The sequence below is a fragment of the Halichoerus grypus genome, chromosome 8 (genome assembly GCF_964656455.1).
Source record: "Halichoerus grypus chromosome 8, mHalGry1.hap1.1, whole genome shotgun sequence".
Classification (NCBI taxonomy): Eukaryota; Metazoa; Chordata; class Mammalia; order Carnivora; family Phocidae; genus Halichoerus; species Halichoerus grypus.
The window spans coordinates 146,340,527-146,361,201 of NC_135719.1; the positions used below are offsets into that span (position 1 = coordinate 146,340,527).

General features: G+C 62.6%; 2 protein-coding genes across 19 annotated transcripts in view; one reads left to right on the forward strand and one right to left on the reverse strand.

Annotated features, from left to right (window-relative positions):
• CCNK (cyclin K) overlaps positions 1–2,613 on the forward strand; it is a 29,063-nt gene extending 26,450 nt beyond the window's left edge. For both annotated transcript variants that reach the window (XM_036065374.2, XM_078054191.1), the window contains exon 11: positions 1,252–2,613. In XM_036065374.2, coding sequence (XP_035921267.1) covers positions 1,252–1,877 — 626 coding nt within the window. In that variant the 3' untranslated portion in view covers positions 1,878–2,613. The remainder of the gene's footprint in view (positions 1–1,251) is intronic.
• Positions 2,614–2,991: 378 nt separating this feature from the next.
• Positions 2,992–20,675, reverse strand: part of CCDC85C (coiled-coil domain containing 85C) — a 74,942-nt gene continuing 57,258 nt past the window's right edge. For 2 of the 17 annotated variants that reach the window (XM_078054197.1, XM_078054193.1), the window contains exons 3-8: positions 20,543–20,617; positions 15,823–15,861; positions 12,474–12,581; positions 7,792–7,887; positions 6,928–7,026; positions 2,992–6,303 (exon numbers count right to left, since the gene is read on the reverse strand). In XM_078054197.1, the coding sequence (XP_077910323.1) occupies positions 6,214–6,303; positions 6,928–7,026; positions 7,792–7,887; positions 12,474–12,581; positions 15,823–15,861; positions 20,543–20,617 (507 nt within the window). In that variant the 3' untranslated portion in view covers positions 2,992–6,213. Of the gene's footprint in view, positions 6,304–6,927; positions 7,027–7,791; positions 7,888–12,473; positions 12,582–15,822; positions 15,862–20,542; positions 20,621–20,675 lie in introns of all 17 variants that reach the window. The other 15 variants (XM_078054206.1, XM_078054203.1, XM_078054204.1 and 12 more) reach the window with 10 other exon arrangements.

Genomic DNA, 20,675 nt, shown 5'->3' on the forward strand with positions numbered 1-20,675 from the left:
CTTGGGGAGGCAGCAGCCTTAGGTGACAGGAAGTGATGTCTCACAGGTGGAGGAGCGTGTTAGCGGACCCAGGCGCCGTGAAGTGACACACACAAGGAATTCAAGGTGGTTGGCCCTTTTGTCCACAGGCCTCAAGTTCATACTTTATGTTCTCTGGTCAGCTTTGGAACTAAAAGGCCCCTGGTCCTACCCTGGAGCCCACGTTTCTCCGTAGGCATGCCTGACCTCCTGCCTTGGGTGGGCCTGCTGGTTCGTTCAGGCTGGGCCCCAGGGACGCGGCTGTCGGGCGAAGATGTCCCAGCTCACTTGGCAAGAGCAGTGAGGCCCCCGCGGACGCCCACCCTGGGCACGTTGCACGTCCGTGTCGGCACAGTCGGGGCTGCTCGGAGCCCCAGGGAGCACACGAGGCCACATGCTGGGAGACCCGAAACCCCTTCGTGGCCCTTACTCTTTGGTGTTCTCTGGACCCAGAGATCTTGGCTCCTGTGATTTGCCCTTGACTTCTGGGCCGCCTTAGGAATTATCCTAAGAACACACTTTCTCAGTGATTGTCCACCGCTGGTGGGGTGTCCCGGTGTCATTCTGCAGGTATCTGACCACGAATGCAGAGGGGAATCACAGGTAGAAATGTTGCAGTGAGGCTCTGGACGAAGGCGGCGGGGGGCTGCGCTCCTGAGAGGACGCGCTGGGGGCTGAGGTCACTTCTCTTAGTAAACTCCAGGCGGAGCTGCTCCTTTGGCGGCTTCACCGGGAATGTCAGAGACTTGTTCGTTACGGTTTTAAATGTTGCCTCACTCACCTGCCCGCCTCGCAGACTTTGCGCTCGCTGCCCGTGCTGCAGACTAAGGTGACATGGCCCCGGCCCCACGGTCTCTAGGCAGAGACAGGCAAGCAGAAGGGCCCACTCCCGTCTGTACTAGCAGGAGGGGCTCCAGGCACTGCGGGCTCGGCCTTGGCCGGGGTGGTAAGGACCGGGGGAGGGAGACCCGGCCATGCTGGGGGGAGCGGGTCCTCGTGGGGGCAGCGGGCACCGGCAGCGAGAGCTGTCGCTGTTCTCTGTGACCTTGGCCCTGGGGAAGAGCAGCAGCCCCGCCGGTGCTATAGCGGGGGGCTGGGGCATGAGAACTCTGGGGAGCTCCTGGCTTCCGGGGTGGCCTTCCCCACCCTGAGGTCGTCCGTGGACGTGTCCCTGCACAAGGAAGCCCTGGGAGCCACCCCAGGGCCAGGCAGTGACTTGTCTCTCCTCTGCAGACCGGAAGCCTCCCCTCTCAGCTCCCTTAGGCGAGGCGGAGCCCCCGGGCCCCGTGGACACCAGTGACCTTCCCAAAGTCCAGATTCCTCCTCCGGCCCACCCGGCGCCCGTGCACCAGCCGCCGCCGCTGCCACACCGGCCGCCGCCGCCGCCGCCCTCCAGCTACATGACCGGGATGTCTACCACCAGCTCCTACATGTCCGGAGAGGGTTACCAGAGCCTGCAGTCCATGATGAAGACCGAGGGCCCCTCCTACGGGGCCCTGCCCCCAGCCTACGGCCCGCCGGCTCACCTGCCCTACCACCCACACGTCTACCCGCCCAACCCGCCCCCTCCGCCAGTGCCCCCTCCCCCAGCCTCCTTCCCCCCTCCTGCCATTCCTCCCCCCACTCCCGGCTATCCCCCTCCTCCCCCCACCTACAACCCCAACTTCCCACCCCCACCCCCACGCCTGCCCCCCACCCATGCAGTCCCTCCTCACCCTCCTCCAGGCCTGGGCCTGCCACCGGCTAGCTACCCACCTCCGGCCGTCCCCCCAGGAGGACAGCCACCCGTGCCCCCACCCATCCCCCCACCTGGCATGCCTCCAGTTGGGGGGCTGGGGCGGGCAGCCTGGATGAGATAACGTGATGCCTTTTTTTCCCCTTTGTTTTTTTTAACAAGTTTTTCTAATCAACTTGAAGAGTAGTTTAAGTGGGTAAGCGGCAGGGTACCTTCTATAATGCTAGACAGTTGCAGTATGGGAAGAAAGGCCCGGGCCCGAGATGAAGCTGGGGGGTGGTCCTCCAATCTGGAGAATGGGGCCAGGGGCTTTCAGTATAAGCCCGCGCAGCGCATTTCGATCCGACCGCGCGCTTGGTCTCAGCTGGTGGCGTCGGGGGGTCCTGCACTGGGTTATTTGTACTCGTGAAAACGTTAACCAGCCATATTGGCTCAAGAAATAGCTTCAGTAAGGAGTGAATTTCCTTCTAGAAATCAGTGCCTATTTTTCCTGGAAAATCCATTTTAAATAGTCCAGTTCCATCTGAAGTCAAGCTGTTGTCATCGCTTTCATTCCGTGACGTTCCCTCCCAACACCCAGTAGGTCAGACGAACCACTTTTTTGATTTGGAGATATTTACATCCTTTGTATTAAACTTATTTTGAAGGGGTTGCCTTGTTGGATGGCTTTGTTCTTTTTCCTCCAGAGAGAAGGGGAGAAATGTACTTGGAAAGTAATGTATGTTTACATCAATTTGCAAATTCCTGTACATAGAAATCTATTTTTTAAGTGTGAATGTAACAACATACTGTGAATTCCATCTTGGTTACAGATACGGCTCCTTCGGTCATTTATCCAAATAAAACCCGTTCTGAAACGACCCTTTTGTTTCTTCTGCACAAGGTGGGGCCCCAGGCCGTAAGCAGCCCCAGGGTCTGAAGTCCAGAGGGACGCTGGCCTCACAAGCCCCAGGCCTGACCCCACGTCCCCCAAGGCAGCGCCCTTTTGGGTCTGTCCTCGCGGGCCAGCCCCCCACACCCTGTGCCTGCATGGGCTCCCCTCGGAGGAACCCGGTGCGTTCCGAACCAGCGTGGAAGTGTCGGAGGCGCCTGCGCAGAACATGGGCCCCTAGGACCCACAAGGGAGCAGCCGTCTGTGGTCTCCAGCACCGGGCCGAACCCCCCACCTGAGGTGCTCCCAGGGGCCGTGGCCCTCTGCCCGGTGGACCCCCCCGAAACAAGCACTGCGCACCCACCACGGAGGCTTGCCAAGAGCCTTTATTTATCTAACGCAAAGTATACACGATCACAATCTTCTGTTCCTTTTACTAAAATAGTTCAAATCAATGTTTTTACCACACTATCAAAAGTTCTATCTCTTTCTCTCCCCAAATCAAAGTGGTTCAGTGGAAGGTAGAAACGGGCACAGGGGTCCACAGCTCCCAGCTCCTCCTGGAGCCGGGCGAGGGGCTGGCCCCGGTTCTCACGGCAGTCACCCACCATGGAAAACAGCATGGCTGACGGCCCAGGGCCGGGAACCGAACGTTCCAGCCCAAGTCCAGAAAGCAGCACAAATACTCCCCCCTACAGTATGAAAAATAGACACCTCTACCGCTCTGCAGTCATGCATTTAGCTTGTTTCTTAAAAAAAAAAAAAAAAAATCAGTAGTATGTATTTTGTTTCCTCTCAAGTTTCCAAGAAAAAAAAAATGAAAGGTCACTTTTTTCTCTTTAAACACTGATGTGTAGCTAATAACTTTTGGATAAAAATGTGCCACCCTAAAAAAATGTGCTCAGCAGATTCTGATCCCAGGATGGGCTTGGCCACCTGGCGTGAGGCTGGAAGGGTGACATCCATCACAGTGGGAACTGAAGCCCCAGTACAGGTGTCACACGGGGCTTCAAGATCTAGAATCAGAGTATCTGAAACGTAAAGGGACCTTTGTGAAAGGGCACCAAGTTCAGCAACACCCCTCCCCCCACCGTGAGCTTCTACAGCTAAGGCTCCGGAGGGGAGGAGGGTCACCCGACGTCACCAGACGCACGTCCGTGTTGCGGGCAGGGCTGGGACTCGTGCTCACCTGGCCCCTGGCTGCCCCTGTCGTGAGGCTCCTCTGACCCTTCCCAGCCTGTGGGCTCCCACTGCACCCGCCCACCCCCTGCCCCGTGGGGTCAGGCAGGGGCGCTGCTGGCTTTTTTTTTTTTTTTAACAGCTTATTATGTTAGATGACTGTCACAGGTACAGTTCTGTCCTTGAAAGCCATCCCCATGCACTTGGCTCAGGAACACGAGCAGCGGTGGGTCTGCGCCTGGTTCTGCTGCCTCCATGGGGCACAGGAGGGTCCAGGCAGAAACGCTCCACCTGACCCCTGAACGCCACCACAGCATGAGGGACAGGGTCACTTCCTTCCGGAGCGGGGACGGTCCTGTCAAAGCTGTTCTTCCCTGGGTCAGTTTGCAGATCTGCAGATACCAGGAGCCCTTACTTATTGCTTATTTTCAGTGGTGGCCAAGCCAACCTGATCCAGACATGACAACTGGGCTCCCAGGTGTGGCTTCCACCCAAAATGGACCCATCCCCCCCCCCCCGGGCTGCTCTGTGGTTCTTTGGACTCCCAAGATCCAGAGGGGGCCTCTGCCCCCCAGCTCACTGCCCACTAGGGCACGAATTGCCTGGTACCATGACCAAGGGTGTTCCCCAGCTTCAAATGCATACCCCTAGTGACAGGTAGCTCACCACCTGACCTGCTGGCAAGCTCCCTCCAGGAAGAGCCCAGAGCTCCCTGTAACACCCAGGGCAAGAGGAACATGCCTGTCGCCGTCACCAGCACCCACTTAGCACTCCCTGGGCACAATGAGGGCTGCGAGCCTTTCCCCTGAGAGTGTACGACCGACCCAAGGGCGCCGATGGCCGACAGATGGAGGGAACGGCGCAGAGTTCCCGCCGGGGCTCTAGGAACAGGGTGGCCTCCCCCATCCCCTCGCCTGGCCCCCGTCCGTCATGCGGGCCTGGATGAAGCCTGCCTGCTGCAAAAGCCATCTTCTGGGCTCTTCAAGTGCTTGCGGCACGGAGCTGAGCGCCACCGGACAGTGGAGGACGGACGGACCGAGTGGCCGTCAGGGCCGGTGCCAACAGCATTCACGGTGGCCCGCCCACCTCCCAGCATCCGGGAGCTCGTCTGTAATGTGCCCCCGATCACCCACCCTCTGGGCCTCACCTTCCCCACCATTTCAACGTTTCTCTATCACACTCTATAGTTTGTACACGGTCATTTACACTGAAGGTCTCGTTTGACCCCGAGCCCTGCGAGGAGGGCCTGAGGCCGTCCCTTCTCCAGTGGAGGACACTGAGGCTCAGAGAGGGGAGGTGACAGCACCTTTGAGGAGGCAGCAAGGCAGTGGAGGCCCACTCGGTCCCTGGCTCCATCCAGCCCCGCCAGCAGCGGCCTCTGGCTGGATGGACCACCTGGGCGCGCGGGCCGTGATGGAGGCCCAGGCTGAACAAAGCCGGTGGCCTCGGGTGGTGAGCACGGCCCAGAGAACCTGAGACCTCGTTTTCCCACCAGGGGCCCAGAGAAGCTGAGTGACTTGCTGAAGGTCACACAGCCAATTAAAGCCAGAGCCAGGTCAGGCTCCTTCCAGAGAGGGCAGAAGTCTCCTAAGGGCCAGTCCGTGCAGCTCTGTCCACAGTGACCCCGGCTGGGGCCGGGCTCTGGGGGCTACCAGAGGCCCAGCTCAGCCCGGTGCTCCCCACCTAGAGAGAGAGAGCGTGGGGCTCAGCCTCCTACCTCCCTGGCCCGTCATGGGAACCACAGAAATGGAGAGGCCTCGGGCACTGGGCAGGAGGGACCCGAAAAGCTAGGGCACGACCTGGCCCGGGGTGGGGGGACTCTGCAGCGAGTGTGTGTGTTTGGAGCTGGGGGCAAGAACCCTGAAACCAAGCAGCAGCTTGCAGCAGGGAGCTGGGCATGGGGCGGGGGGGGGGGGTTGCCAAAGGAAGGGCCTCGGGGCCTCCAGCCGGCCACACACACCAAGCTTCCCTGTCCGCGACTTGGGACGCAGTGCTCGGTGAGCTGGTGTTCAGGCCAGAGCGGAGGGGTGAGAAGCGGTGCCCCCTGCGTCGGGTCTAGCTGCCAGTGGCCTCTGCCCAGCGCGGGTGGCAGCCAGGGGGTGGAAGGCTCCCCTCCGCCAAGGCCGGGCCCAGCCTGGGGTGACCCCGGGACCCGGCGTCCCAGGGCGGCCTTCGGCCTCTCGGCAGTGGGGCCCCAGAGCAGGAACGAGGCTGTCGGGGCCGCTCCGCCGCGGGGCCCGGCCGGCAGCCTCTCGTCTTCCGTGTGCTGGTGTGTGAGGAGGGAGACGGAGGGTGCCCGGGCCACGGCGGGCGGCGGCCTATGTACAATTCACCACAGGAAACGAACGCGGTGGCTGCGACTCGTCCTGGGCGCCCCGCGGGGCCAGTCCACGTCCACGGAGGCGCGGCCCTACAAAGGCCCCTTGAACTGGTTCCCAGACAGGTGCTGCCGGATGGAGGGCTTGGAGCTGGCCGCGTCTCCCAGTTTTCGCCAGACCACCTGTGGGCGGGGGCGAGCTGTGAGTGCAGAGCCCACCCGAGCCCGCCCGCCGGCCCCGGGCACCCACACTGCCTCGGGCCCCTCAAAATCACCCACGTCCCCAGAGCCATGGGGCCGGGAGGGGAAACTGAGGCCACGTGGGGCCGAGGCAGGAGGCAGCCTAGGAGGCGGGGGCACTCAGGACACCGGGCCCCAGGTGAGGCCCAGTGCAGCCCCCTGCTGGCTCCCACGAGGGTCCAGAGAGGACGCACACTGGCCAGGTGGGTCGGGGGTGAGGCCCTCCCCGGCCTGGGTGGCCACAGAAATAGCCCGGCTTCCAGAAGCAAATGCAGCCCCAGCCTTGTAGGGGCCCACCAGCACCTCTGGTCTGACCGCCACCCGTGTGACCAGCAGCCACCCGGGGCCAAGGGGTGGGATACGTGGGCTGAACGGGACCCGTCCCAGGGGGCTGGGGGCGGTGCTCCAGGGACGGACAGGCCTGCAGAGGTCAGGGCCCCCCCTCTCGGGGACAACTGGGACAGGCTGGGGGGTGAGGACAGGCCGGGCCTCCAGGTCCGCGGCGCTGCCCACACGGGGACCCGCCCTGCCCGCACCGACGGGCCCCGGCCCCGGGAAGCGCCTCACGTTGCACATCTCGCGGACGATGGCCTTCTCCTTCTCACTCAGGTCCTCCTCACAGCTGTCCTGGAGCTGCCGGTCCAAGTTCTCGTGCACCTCCAAGACCTGCGGGGAACCGGCCGCAGGGTCAGTGGGGAGGCTGCACCTGGGAGCCAAGGACCCTGAGCCTCTGGGTGCCAGCCAGGGTGGGGGGGCATGGAGACACCCGACGGGCCGGTCCTCTTCCCTCACCCCAGCGACCCTCCGCAAGGGAAGCCACACCCCCATATCACCGCTGGGGGCAAAGCTGAGGACAGGTCACCTGGGAGCAGGGACGACAGGTTGGCGGGGGGGACTACCCTGGGACAGGTGCACTCACTGCAACCCGGGGCCCCCGGCTCGGATGAAGTGACACTAGGACAGCACTCACTTGCACACGTGGGGTCACTGCCCGCACCGGCTCGCGTCCACGCACACGAGGGGTGAGGGGCGCAGCCATGGCAGGCGTGGGCCGGGGAGCCAGCGCCCCCCCGACCCCGGAGCTGCACCTGCAGGTGAGGCTGGGCCTGGGAGGCCGGAGCCCGAGTCCTACCCCAGCCCTGCCCCCACCTCTCCGACTCGGAGGGAGTGCCCGCCCGCCCCCTTCCTGGCCCAGGTATCAGCTTCCCGCTACTGGGATGGCAGACGGGTGACAACGTGTGGCCCACTTGGTCCTGCTAACCCACACCTCCAACTCCCTCCCCGAGGTGTTCCAGGCGTCCGGGCCGCTCCCCTCCCGCCCTGCTGCTCAGACACCCACGGACTCCGAGCAAATGTGGGGTGGAAGCTTCCGGGTCCCGCACTGCACCAGGGACCTGGGGGCCCCCCGAGGGAGCGGGCTGTGGCCCTCACCTTCATGGCGTGCACGACAGCCTCTGGCTTCTGTCCCGCAGAGCTGTAGCCGGCGGAGGGGGGCGAGGACGGCTCGGGTACCAGGCAAGCCGGGCCCTGGGGGAAGGAATCGCGTTTTAGCTGGTCCCGAATGGCTCCCGGGTGGTGGCCAGAGGTGCGACCAGCAGCAGGAAGAGGTCCCTGGGCCCACGCAGGCGGACAGGGGTGCTGAGTGATGCGGAAAGGGGGCAGGGTGTGAGGCCGGGGCCAGGGCAGAGGACAGGGCGGCCGCCCGCGGAACCCCACCCCGCCCCGCAGGCTCCTCTCCACAGCCCAGGGCCAGGGTCTGTTATCTGTTGCCCAGAGGAAGTGAGTGCAGCTCACAGAAGGGCGGGAGCTGCCGAAGATGCCCCAGCAAGCCTCAGGGGGCCTGCCTCCAAAACTGCCACCGTTCCCCCGACGCCAGGTGAGTGGGTTAAACTAGACTTCACCCTCACCGCCACCCCCACCCGCAGGGACACTCCTCTAGGGGAGCCCCGCCTCCCTGCCCTGAACTTCCAACCAGTCTGGCACCTGACGGATGCCACCAAATTCAGCACCTTCAAAAACTAAATATAACTAAAATAAAATACAGATTATATTTATTTATTTGAGAGAGAGAGCAGAGAGCACAAGTGGGGAATGGGGGGAGGAGAGTGACAAAAGGAAAATGAGAAGCTCCCAGCTGAGCAGGGAGCCCGATGCGGGGCTCGATCCCAGGACCCCGAGATCATGACCTGAGCTGAAGGCAGACGCTTAACTGACTGAGCCACCCAGATGCCACTCAGCGAACACTTTAAATGGCAACCAGGCATCCAACTCCCCACAACCCGTGGAGCAGGGGACAAGGCCAGGTGAGGAGGGGATCGGGACTTCTGGTGTTGGGCCCACCTATTTCAGAGGCTGCGTGTCTGCCCAGGGTCCCCAGCCGCTTTTCCACAAGGATTCCTGGCCCAGGTGGTGTGCCTCGGGCTGCAGGGGGACCCCAGCTTAGGGTCCCATAAAAGGAGTGCCCAGACAAGGACTGGAGGATGGCGCTCCCCAGGGCCAACAGAAGCCAGGAGGTCAGAGGACACTGGGAGTGGGTCTAACGGGGGCCAGCAAGTGCGGGAGGCCAGACAGAAAACGCCAAGCACCCCGGCCAGCATGTGTGCAAGCAGGTAGGGAGGCGGCCCGGGAGCCGGGGTTCCCAGCACATCCGTCCCTTCTCTGAGTCTTGGTTTCTTTCTCGGTCACTGAACCCCAGTGACCAGGCAGACTTGGTGAGCTGGTTTATGTGGCCATCACCCTGGGGGCCTGCCCAGCCAGGCCACGCTGTGTGGAGACCCTCAGGGCCCAGAACTTTCTGCCGCGGGCTAGCTCCTCTGCACCCTCCCCATCCGCCCACCCCTCTGGACCTTCTCCGGGCTCCACATAGAGGATGGGCCCCATAGCCTTGGGGGCCGGGAAAGCTGGGCTTGGGCAAGGCTCTGCGGGCTGTGACCTGAAGAAGGGCCCAACCCACTCTGTGCCTCGGTTTCCTCGTCTGGACGATGGAAAGGGTTCTTGTGTCCCAGAGGGGTTCGGGGGAGGCAGGTGGAAGGCAGAGAAAACACACACACACACACACACACACACACACACACACACACACACGCATCCGCCTGAGGCCGAAGGCTGCGCTCCCTCCACCATCAGCCAGCAGGGGGCGACAGCCACACGTGTGCGGCGTGGGAGGCCCCAGATGCCTGGCCCCTGGCACCTCCGGCCTCCTGTCCCATCTGTAAGTGGCCAGGGGGCTGCACCCTGGAGCAAAGGCAGGAAGGAAGCCAGGAGTGGCCGGGACAGCCTTTTCCGGACCCCCTCACCAGGCTGCCAACGAAGGCCCCACGGGCCGGAGGACTGGTACTTGTGGGGCACTCCCCACGCACAGCTCCCCCCGAAGACCCCTCGGGCGACACCTCCCACTTCCTCGGCACCCCCCCACCCTCACCCCTAGGGCGAGCAGCCCGCTGAGTGCTTGCAACCCTGATGCCATCTTTCTGCACCCCCATGTGACAGGCGAGGACAGGACAGTGGGTCTGACACAAGGCCACGGCCAAACCGCTGGTGAACAATGGGGCTCAAGCCGGGTCTGGGGTTCCAGAGCTGGTGCCCAAAGTGGGGAGACCAGTGTGTCCCCAAGAGAACTGAAGCCACACGTCCACACGTCCCCACGTCCAGTGTTCACAGCAGCGCTCCCCACGACGGGCGAAGGGCAGACACAGCCCAGATGTGCAGCCGCCGCTGAGCGGACCTTCCGCCCCCGGAACATCGCCCGACGGCGCAAAGGCACGAGGCTCAGGCCACGGCAGCGCCGACGAGCCTCAGAAACACGGCGCTCCGCGGAAGCGGCCGGTCACAGCGGGTCGCCTGTTACAGGGGTCTGTTGCTAAGAAAAGTCCAGAATAGGCAAATCTGCAGAGGCACGAGCGCATCCGTGGTCGCCGGGCCGAGGCAGGGGAGAGTGGGCAGGGGCTGCTAAAGGGGGCGGAGCTCCTTTGTGGGGTAAGGAGATGTTCTATCTTGGTAACTACTCCGATCTGTAAATAGGCTAAAAACCAGTGAAGTGTGTGCTCAAAAATAAAGTCAACTGACCAAAAAAAAAAGGGCAGGAAGACCAGTCTCCCCCAGGGACCTGTCAACAGGTCCTCCACAACCAGCTCCTTCCACGGGGTCCTGAGTCCCAGGGCCGGCCAGGGGCCCCTGCACCCTGCCCCACGGCCCCCGGGCCAGTGACCCTCATAGGGGAGAAGCTGGGGGGGCCCTGGGCAGACACTCGGCCTCTGACTCAAGTGGGCAGGGAGTGGGGAAAGTGGACAGGGACAGAGGTAGGGAGGGTGGGGACAGCCAGCCTGGCAAGGAAAGGGGGTCCCCCGCCCCACAGGGTCATCTGTTTTACCTCGGGACCCTCTGACATGTGGACTACCTGCCCTCACCGCCCCCTCCCCGGGACCTGCAGGTAACCTCACAGAAGACAAGCCAGGTGGGGGAGAGTCTGTGCCCCCAACAGTGTCCCGCACAGAGGGTCCCTCCAGGGCCCAGCAAGGGCTTGCTGCCCTATCAACACCCCGAGAGTGTTCCTACAGAACCTCTGGGCCTCCACCTCAGCCCCGGGCCCTCCACTGCTGCCTCAGCAGCCTCCGTGGCTGTACCTCCCAGAGGACCCCCAACCCTCTGTGCACCCCAGGGACCTGCTCCCCAGCTTCGGAGTCGCTTCACCCTGACCCTGGCCTCTAGGCCCGGGGGGGCTCGGCGCCGGCGCACACATGCACCACCCTTCACAGCCCGACCCCAAAGCCACCGGCCATCGGGGTTCCCACAGAACGAACCGCGCGGCCGGCCGGAGTGGAGGACGGGGGAGCCAAGCCCCACCGCGGCACCCCGGGCTTCTCGGGGCCCTTCGGCATGCGGCACGGGGAGCCTAACTCGGCCACAGGCTCCCGGAGGAATATCTGGGTGACCCGCCTGCTCAGCCTCAGCAGCTGCATCCCTGGAGGTGTGAGGGCCTCAAAAGGGAAGCAACAGAGCACTTGGCCAGCAGCCAGCCGTGGCCCCAGCCTCTGCCGCCAGCCCCGAGGCCCTCGAGGCTCTGCAGGGGCACCCCGGGGTCATCCTTGCTGACCGGGGCCGTGGGGAGACAGCGGTGCCGGGACCCCGGGGCGGTGGGGGGGGCCAGGCCACATGCCCACCTGGCAGAGTGACCTCAGGCCGGCCCGGCGGCTCCTCCCTCGTGCCCTGGGGATGGCCAGGGTCCCTGTCTTGCTCGTGGGGCTTGTCCCAGCTGGCTGCCCAGAGCGTTCAACCAAAGCTGACAGCTCTGGTCACCATCGTCCGCAGCTCATGCGGGAAAGTGTTTGGCGGGCAGTGGTTTTGCATGATCATCACAATGGAACATTTCATCACCCCAAAAAGAAACCCCATTCCCATTAGCCATCCCCACTCCCCCTCTTCCCAGCCCTCTACAGCCGCTAACGTGCCGTCTCCACGGACCTGTGTATTCTGGACATGTCACACGGGGAGCAGTCCTGGCGATCCATCCACATCCCAGAGAGCCGGCCCCCCCACACCGCCACCCCTCCGTTTCCCATGTGGGGCAGCCCCAGAGCCCAGGACCACCCTGGAGGACCCCACACTTAAGCTGCCCCCCGAGCCTCGGTTACAAAGCCTGGGTAGTGTGAATGCACTGCCCCAAGCCCCCATCGGGCATCCTTCCCCGCCCACCGTGGCCAAGTTCACAGACGCGCGGCAGCTGGGCCGGGGCAGCCTCTCGCGTGGCCTCCAGACACTGGCCTTCATGGCCATGTCACTCTGGTGGGCCTCCACCTCTAACCAGCACGCTGGGCCCGCACAAGGCTCCTAAGGCCAGGAGCCCAGCCCCCTTCCTGGCAGCGGGGGTGGCGGGGGGAGAGGGAGGAAGGCCACTCCGGCAGAGCCCAGGCTCTGACCCTTCACCCTCGCCTGACCCGGAAGCTGCTCAGGCAGGAGACAAGGGTCCCAGTCCCCGCTCAGCCGCAGACCGTCCCCTGGCCCGGGCAGGTCACGAGACGGGCTGAGCCTCACCCCTGCACTGGAATGTGGACCAAGGATTCTGGAGGCTCGGGGTCCACCGGTGAGCAGTGCGGCTCTAGGGGAGGGGCACTTACGTTCTGCAGGGAGTCCTGGTAGGAGGGCGGCAGGCTCGCCAGCTGGGACTCTGAGTGGTACGGGGAGAAGCCTTTCCGCAGAGTCCGGAACTCTCCAGAGCCTGCCTGCTGTGGGGCAAGGAGGGACAGGTTAGAGGTGAGCGGCTGTGCTGAGGGGGCCAAGGGCCGTGCCTTCAGGACAGGGCAAGCTGCTCCTGCCAGCCCCCCCACCCTCGGCAGTGGGCTGCACCCTCCCTCCCCTCTCCCTGCTCCATGGGTCCTCAGTCCATCACGTGCTGGTGCCACGAGGCCAGGGGGCTTCATTTTGCCCCCCAGTGCATGCTTTATCAACGTTTCTTGAACAGAATAAAGCAGTAAATGAGTATGTGGTACTCCCTCCTTCCTCTGCTCCAGCCTCCTGCACTTGGGGTCCCCGCGCCTGGCCTGCGGAACACTCTCTCCAGCCCCCGGGGTCCTCCCGCCTCCCACGGGTGAACCTGTCCCTGTGCGCTGCTCAGGCTGCCCTCAGCCTCTGCCATCAGACAGGAGCTCCCAAATGTGGGCCCTGGGTCTCTCCCCTCTATGTCGACAGGAACGAGTGCCTGCTTAGGAAGGAGGGAGGGGGAGGTACAGAAGGGACGGAGGGAAGGAAAGAAGGAAGGAAGGAAGGGAGGAAGGAAGGAAGGAAATGCCCCCAGAAGCTGGGGGCTGGGGGCTGGGATCCGCAGAGGGAGGGGACCCAGGGGTCACGCTTAATCCAACACAGGCCCTCTGAGAAGAAGCCGTGGCCTTTTGGGCCCTCTGCATCACTCAGAGCCCAGGGGGTGTTTCTGACCCAGACATCCTTTTCTACTTCAAAGGAACTGAGGGCACACTGTTGGGCAGACAAAACACAGCAGAATGTCCCCTAAGTCCCCAAACAAAGCCTGGAGGGCAGGGGCAGGGTGAGCAAGACAGCACAGCAACCACACCTGGGGGTCCCTCCCCCTGCGCACCAACCCCCTCCCTGCTGGTCCGGAGGAACCCACACGCAGCCTGCTCCCCTCCTGCCAACTGCTGGACCCAGACCCCACTCCTCACGAATCTCTAGCCTCACCGACTCCCTGCGTTCTGCTCTCCCATCCCCATCAGACCCGGGTCCAACCCCCTCGGTCTCAGGGGCTGGCTCAGGGGACACACAGCAGCACTCTGGAAGTGGCTGGGGGACTGGAGTAAAAACACAATGAAGGCAGGTGCCCGGTGCAGGCTGCCAGGGCAAATATCAGAAAGCAGATCCACACAATCGCTCGCCTGCTTACCACCCCCACCCAGGCACCTGGCCAGAGCGGGGGACATTCCCATGGCCTCCGGGAGGAACTGAGTGTAAACAGAGGTCACCAAGAGGCACAGAGGGGACAGAAATGAGGACCCCCCTCCCAGGGTGGCCCCTGAAGTGTGGCAGGGTATCCCCAGGAACCCTTAAAATGTGACTGCCACACCCCTGATTATGGCCAGCTGCTAACCAGAGCCACGTTAGTCCTCCCTGGCCCAGCAGACGCCCGATCTAGTGGAGCCCCCTGTCACCAGGCACCAAAAACACAGAGGCCACAGTGCCGACCCTCACTCCCCACCTCGGGGGACCCCTCCGCCCATCAGGGCACCTGTGCCTCCCTGACTCGCCCACCATGGGCGGGGGCGTCAACCCAGCTTCACTCCAAGGCAATTATCTTCCTGGCCAGGCATCTGTGACACTTACAAACCTCTCCAACGGAGAGTGTGTTCTAAACCCAATGACACCGAGCATCTGTAACCAGTGCCACCAGGCCCTCGCCGGGCCCTCCGACTCCATTCTGCGGGAGCATCCCCCACCAGCCTCGCCAGGCTGGCGAAAGGGACCAGGTGTAAGGCTCAGCCCAGCTCACACACACTGACATTTGGCCACGCGGCCAAGGATCTGAGCCACCGCCCCGCCCTCTCCGGCCAGCCCCTGGGACCGGGACAGCTGGACGCTGCCCTGTCCTCGCCCACACCGTCTAGATCCTCCTCTGGGCTGAGTCTCACCTCCTCCACAGCTCCTCTGGCCCGGGACCAAATGGGTTCAGAAGCAACTCATGTGTGTTGTTACTGAAAACACAGGTTTATGTTGCTTCCTCCCCCCCCCCCCCCCAGATAATTTCCTTGGGAGGACATGTGTGTACAAGGGGGCGGGAGGCGGGTTTAAATGAGTGCGTGCAATTCCTACCCCTGCCTTCAGCAATCATCAATAAATATTTGCACGTCCACAGAACTTTATTAACGACCCACAAAGCTGGCGGGAAAAATGTACAATCTCTCATTAGGGACGATGTGACTAATGATGCATCAAAATGAGGGACCATAATTGCACTTAAATCCAAATTAAAAATTCTGGGATTCGCCTGTTGGTGCCCTGGAAGAATGAAATCCCTAGGTTTTATCACGGAGGAGAAGTGGAGCTGAAAGGGCCTTCTGGGGTGGCTGGGCCTGCATCTGCAGGGAGCACAATCCCAAACATGGCTCCCTTAGGACACAGGGAGAAAGGATCTGCCACGCAGAGTGGGCGGGACTCCCACATCCTTAAAAGTAAAAGAAACATTGAGTGCAGACATAGACTTGCCCCTTCCCACTGGGAGGGCGAGACCCAGGAGCCGGCAGGGCCCCCAAGTCCACTTAAGGACTCTGTCCAGGGCTGGCACTGCATCGCCACCCAGCTCGAAGCCGGCGTGCACTCAGGCGACCCCAGTCTCTCCGGACCCCCGCGGTCCTGCGGTGAGCTCCCCTGCCATCGCCTGCCAGGGGACTCCTGGGGAGCACCGTCAGAGGGGTGCTGGAGCAGAAAAGGGCCACGGCAGGAGAGCGAGGGAGGACCCCGCCCACCTCCCCCACCTGCCCACTTGGGGCTCCTTGTCTGGGCAGCAGCTGCGGGTGGGCTCACTCCGGGCAGTTAGTCTCGCCCCTCCCTCTTGCTCCCAAAGGGCTTGGGTCCCCGCGGGACCGTGTCACGCAGAAGCAGCTCCTGAGTGCGCCCGACAGGGAGGCAGGGTCTGACAGGTGACACGGGGACTGTTGTGGGGGCTCTGGGGTGAGCAGTGATGTAGGGGCGTCCGGAGACCACTCGGACCACCGGACTCGGGCCGGGAGAGCTGGGTGAGAAGGGCCGCGGAGGCTGCGGGCTCCTGGCTCCGCTGCTGTGTCATGTGGTGAAGCTGCCCGCGACTGCACGCTCGGAGAGGGCAGGGCCAGGGCACCCTGGTGGTGGTCAGCTCCCAGGAAGGGACGGGAGGGGACCCACAGGAGACAGAGCGGCACACAGCACTCGAAGCAGCCCCCACCCCAAACACCACTGCACACGCATCCCGCCAGGCGGCTCTACCTGAAGCCAGCTTCTCGGGCGGCCGTAGGGACGGGCCAACTGGAAGGCAAGAGGAGTGGTGTCACCCAGCAAACGCCAGCCACGACCCCCACCCTACCCCCCTCCCCTGGACCCCCGGGACCTCGGCTGGGCTGGGGCGGGCACCTCCAGAGAGCCCCCACGTTTTTAGAAACCCCCACGTCTACAAGGACTGACCGGGCCCCCCGGCCCGCTCACAGCCCTCCCGGGGCTCACACGGGGACCCCGCAGCCCCGACAGGCCAGCTGCACTGGCCCAGAGGCGCCCCAAGATCCCGGCACGCCAGCCGGCAGAGGAAGGGAAGGGGTGCTGCGGGGCCGCTCACAAGGGCACCCTGCCACCACCTACCCACCGGACTGGCTTGCTCTCGTTGCCACTTTAGTTTTCAGAGAACTCATTTGCAGGCCATTAAGGAGAACGCGGCTGCGGCGTGGCTGGGGGCCCAGAGGGCTCTTCCTAATTAGCGCTCAGAGCAGGCCGCGGACGAACCACGTGTGGCTGGTGCATGGCTCATAGGACTTCTCCGCAGGGGACATGGCACCGCATCCCCACGCCCCATGCAATTTCCGGCCCTAAATCCCAGTTTCCAAACGTGGGGGTGTGCGTACTGCCCAGGACCAGTGGCCTGCAGCTGACGGGACAGCACACGGCCCAGGTCTCATCCGCCACAGTGACCGTCGACCCTCACGGGTCCCCTCAGCAACCCAGTACTGGTTCCAATAAGGTGAGCGAGAGACAGGCCACAGGACCCCGCAAGAGGAGGTGAGGGGGCTTAGTGGGGGCACAGACTCCCTAAATGCAAATCCCACCTGGGCTGGGTGAGTCTGAGCAACTCCTCAACTTTCCAGGGCTCTGTTGCTTGCACGTAAATTGGGGTCAAAAAGGGCGCCCAGCTGCTGGATGGCCCACGACTCTCACTGCTGCCCGGCCCTGGACCTTGGTGCTTTGCAGGATCGTCCCTTTAAACCTGGGGCGGGCACCACTGGTGTCCCATTTGACAGATGAGAAAACTGAGGCACAGAGACGTTAAGCCCCGGGCCCAACGCCGCCCCGCTGGTAAGGCGGCACTCGGGCGATCTGAACCAGGCCCTGTGGCTCTGGAGTCCCGGGCTTGGCGTTGACGGCCACCCAGCATGTGGCTCACAGTGGACAGTGATTAAGCCTCGGGCACAGAGGGGACAGAGGTGGAATTCCTAGTCTCTTTCTGCCCACGTTGCTAGCCAGACCAAGTGCTCAGATGCTGGAAAGAAGAGGCTTCCTCCCTGGCCGAGGGAGAGCCTGGACCGGCTCTAAGGTTCTGCTAACGGAGTAATTAAAGCCCTCCAGAGATGCAGAGACCACCCCACTCACAACAGAGGGAGCAGGATGTGACCACCAACCCTAGACACCAGCCAGGCAGAGCGGGGACGGCTCAGAGCCGGACAACCGGCGACATGTCACAGAAGACACCACCACGGAAATACTGGAGGCCAGCTTCTCTGGAGGGCTCGGGCAAGGGAACCAGCCACTCGGGATGACACGTCCTCCTCGGGCACTCAGACAACAGGACTGAGGTCCAGCACGGGCTGAGATGGTGGCAGACTGCTCCCCCGTCCCCCAGCCTGTATGGCTTAAAACGCAGACAAGGGCCACAGAGGAACCGTTCATTCAGGGACGGGCCAGGCCTCGAACATCCCAGGTCCCCGAGACCAGGGAAGGGAGAGGCGGGCGGGCACCGCGCCGGGCACCCCCCAGGTTACAGTCAGCATGGCGCACGCTGCACTGGGCAGCACCGTCACCCCCGTCTTCCACGTCAGGAAACCGAGGCACCGGGACAGAAGGCATGTGGCCTAAAGCCACAGTGCAGGTGAGTGCTGGAGCATGGGTCATTGGAACTCAGGTTCCAATTGGAACTCCAGGGCCCAAACCCACTTCCTTATACAATTAGGCCCGCCACACCACTGCTGCAGGATGGACTGTGCCCCCCCAGGTTCATTTGTTGACCCCATGGCCCCCAGGACCGTGAGAAAGTACCTTCTGTCGCTGAAGCCACCCAGTGTATGCTTTGTTACAGCAACCCTTGGTGTCAATCTTGGGGTCACCTGCAATCTGAGCATTCGAGCAACCCTGCGCGGCGTGGCACAGGGGTGAGGAGGAGGGGGGCAGGCCTGCACGGCCGCCTCCACTTCCCTCCACGGCGGCCCATTTGCCCCACGGGAGATCCGCCCAAGCACTTCTTGCTCTTTTGAAAAGCCAGCTCCTGGGCGAACACGGAGGCTTCATTTCTCAGCCCAGCAGGGGAGGGAACCGCGGGAACCGAAGGAGCCAGGCCCCAGCGTCAATGCCAGCTGCCCCCAGCCCAGCCCAGCCGGGCACAGAATCCCCAGGAAAAATACTAACGTGTGCGGGGGGGCCCGAAATGAATCATCACGGAGGAAGCAGCTGTGTTGACGAAATTTTAAAGCCAACGCGAGAAAGAAAATACGAACTGCAATATAGTAATTTACTTCTGTGAACGCGCTGGCACATTTTTAATTAAAGCTATTTTGGAGTTAAACAGAGGCCACGAGGGGAGGGGCGGGGGCAGTGGGAAGTGGGGGCCGCAGAGGCTCGCCGCCCTCCTGCCCAAACCCTGAAGCCACGTCCCCTGAAGGTGGTTCAAAGACGAATCCTGCTCTCTCCCGCTTCTCGCCAAAAGGAAGGTGCTCTCCACTCTCTGCAGAGCTGGAGGTTTCTGTGCAATTTGATTTCAGTGGCAAGACTTAAGTGCCAGAATCATCAAGTCCGACAAGCCAGGCCCATGAGGTCCAGGCCAGAATCCCACCCCTGGCAGGAATCTCTTTCTCCAGGATTCCCAAACATGGTCATCCATCCCTTGATTACCTCCAAAGATGGCATGCTCACTACCTTAGTGAAGCAGAACTTCCTTATTCTGGGCAAGAGCCAGCCTCCCCTCCCGGCCTCGGACTCTGGGTAGTGGACGGCCAGGGGCTCCCCAAGATGTATCCACCTAGTCCAGCTGTGCTAAGCGCTGGAGAGGCAGATGTGACCACAGAGAGCCAGCAGCCCAACCCAAGTACCTGACAGTCCAGCAGACGTGGGGGCCGAGCTCCCCAAGGGAGGATCATGACAACTAGCAGCTCACAGGGCTGAAAGCTCAGACTAAGTGCCAAGCCCCCCTGGGGGTGGTTGGGAAGGCTATCGGTAGGAGGCCATGCCTTCCTCCTGAGGAATAAGAAAAAGTAAACCCTTTCTTCCCTGGACTCCCCTAGAATGAGGCCAGGACCGTCATCGTGGGCCTGCAGCAGCCCCCTATGCACATGAGTCCTTCCAACCGGGTCAAGGAGATGCTCAGGCCTGGGCCTGGTCACCCCTGTACCCCTAAAGCCGTCAATTACACACGAAGTGTGTGAGTGCCCATTTTCCAGGTGAGCAGAGTGGTGCCATCTGAGCTGCCCCAGGAATCCAGAAGCAAGTGAGGTGTGAGTTGCCACCAGGAAGCCGAGAGCAGGCCAGGGGGGCCCCTCTCTGTCTCTCTCTCATCTCTCCTGCTTGGCTCAGAACAGTGGCGCCCCCCTCTGCAGCCAGCACCACCGGCCCACCCTCAAGGCCAAGCTCTGGTGACAGCAGGTGGCAGGGACAGCAGGAGCCCCACCCATGACCCCGGAGACATCCCGCCAACGCCAACAGCTCCCGGGTGCTCTTGCGGACTGTAGGTTGAGGGCCAACTCTTTTATTGCAGCCAGGCGCACAATGCACTGCGGGGGCCAAGGCCCCAGCACCACGGGGCTACCCCCTTCTTGGGATGCTGGGTGTGGACCTAACACCCGCCCACTGGGAGACCCCGGGCAGAGTCCCGCTGAGGAAGAGACCAGGGAAGGGTCCTGGGTGCCCCAACCCCAGGACCCACACGAGTCCACACGGCTACCATCACAGCAGCTTGGCTTCGCGAGGCTTCGTTCATTCAGCGAGAAAGGAAAGTTCTACCAGAGAAATAAGACACTTGGAGCCCTTTGTGCTGGATGCTTAGCTCCCAGTACTTGCCCGCTACTGGCCATAAGCCAGAAAAAAGCTCGTTCTTGTCCCCAAATCCCAGTCTAACCGCCTGCAGCCAGCAAGCCTGGATCCCGGCAACGTTCTGCATCCCTCCATCTAATGGACATCTTTGCCAAGCAGGCCCGGCCCAGGCATGGAGGACAGAACCCTACTGCTGCTGCCTCCGGGTCACGGCCCCAGGTCTGACCCCTGGGAGCAGGTCTGAGCAGGCTTGGGGGCGGGGCGCGGGCAGACAGCTGCCATGCCCTGACGCCCAGACACAGGGCCCCTGACAACCTCCCCCTCTGTACGTGTGGGCATGGGGCCAGTGGGCCCAGCTATGGGGGGGCCTCCCTTGTGACACCAGGGGTGCCCCCAGGGAGGAAGGAATAGAAGGGCCACCCCTCCATGGTGTGCACATTTCCCCCAAGTCCACGGCCAGGTCCACCACTGGGAATTGGGGTGTATTTTCCCAATGGGACAGTGTGGCCCGGGACAGCAGGGGCCACGGGGCTGGGGACACGCCTGTCTTTGTGGAAAAGGGGCCACAAGCAATGCCCAGTTGGACCAGAGAACAACATGGCAAACAGCATCCTGAATTCGGGGCTTTGGGCGCTCAACCTGCTTCTCCAAGGGAACCATGAAACAAAGAACAGTCGGATAGGGACAGACTCACGAGGCCACTGACCCAAGGCTTCGGGTCCAGATCGTGGTCCTGGCCTTCGTTCTGCTGTCCAGTGGCCGCAGCAAGCAGGACAGGTACCTGCTCCAAAGCAAAGGCGCCCAAGCCTTAATGCTGGCCCCCACCACCCCCACTCCTC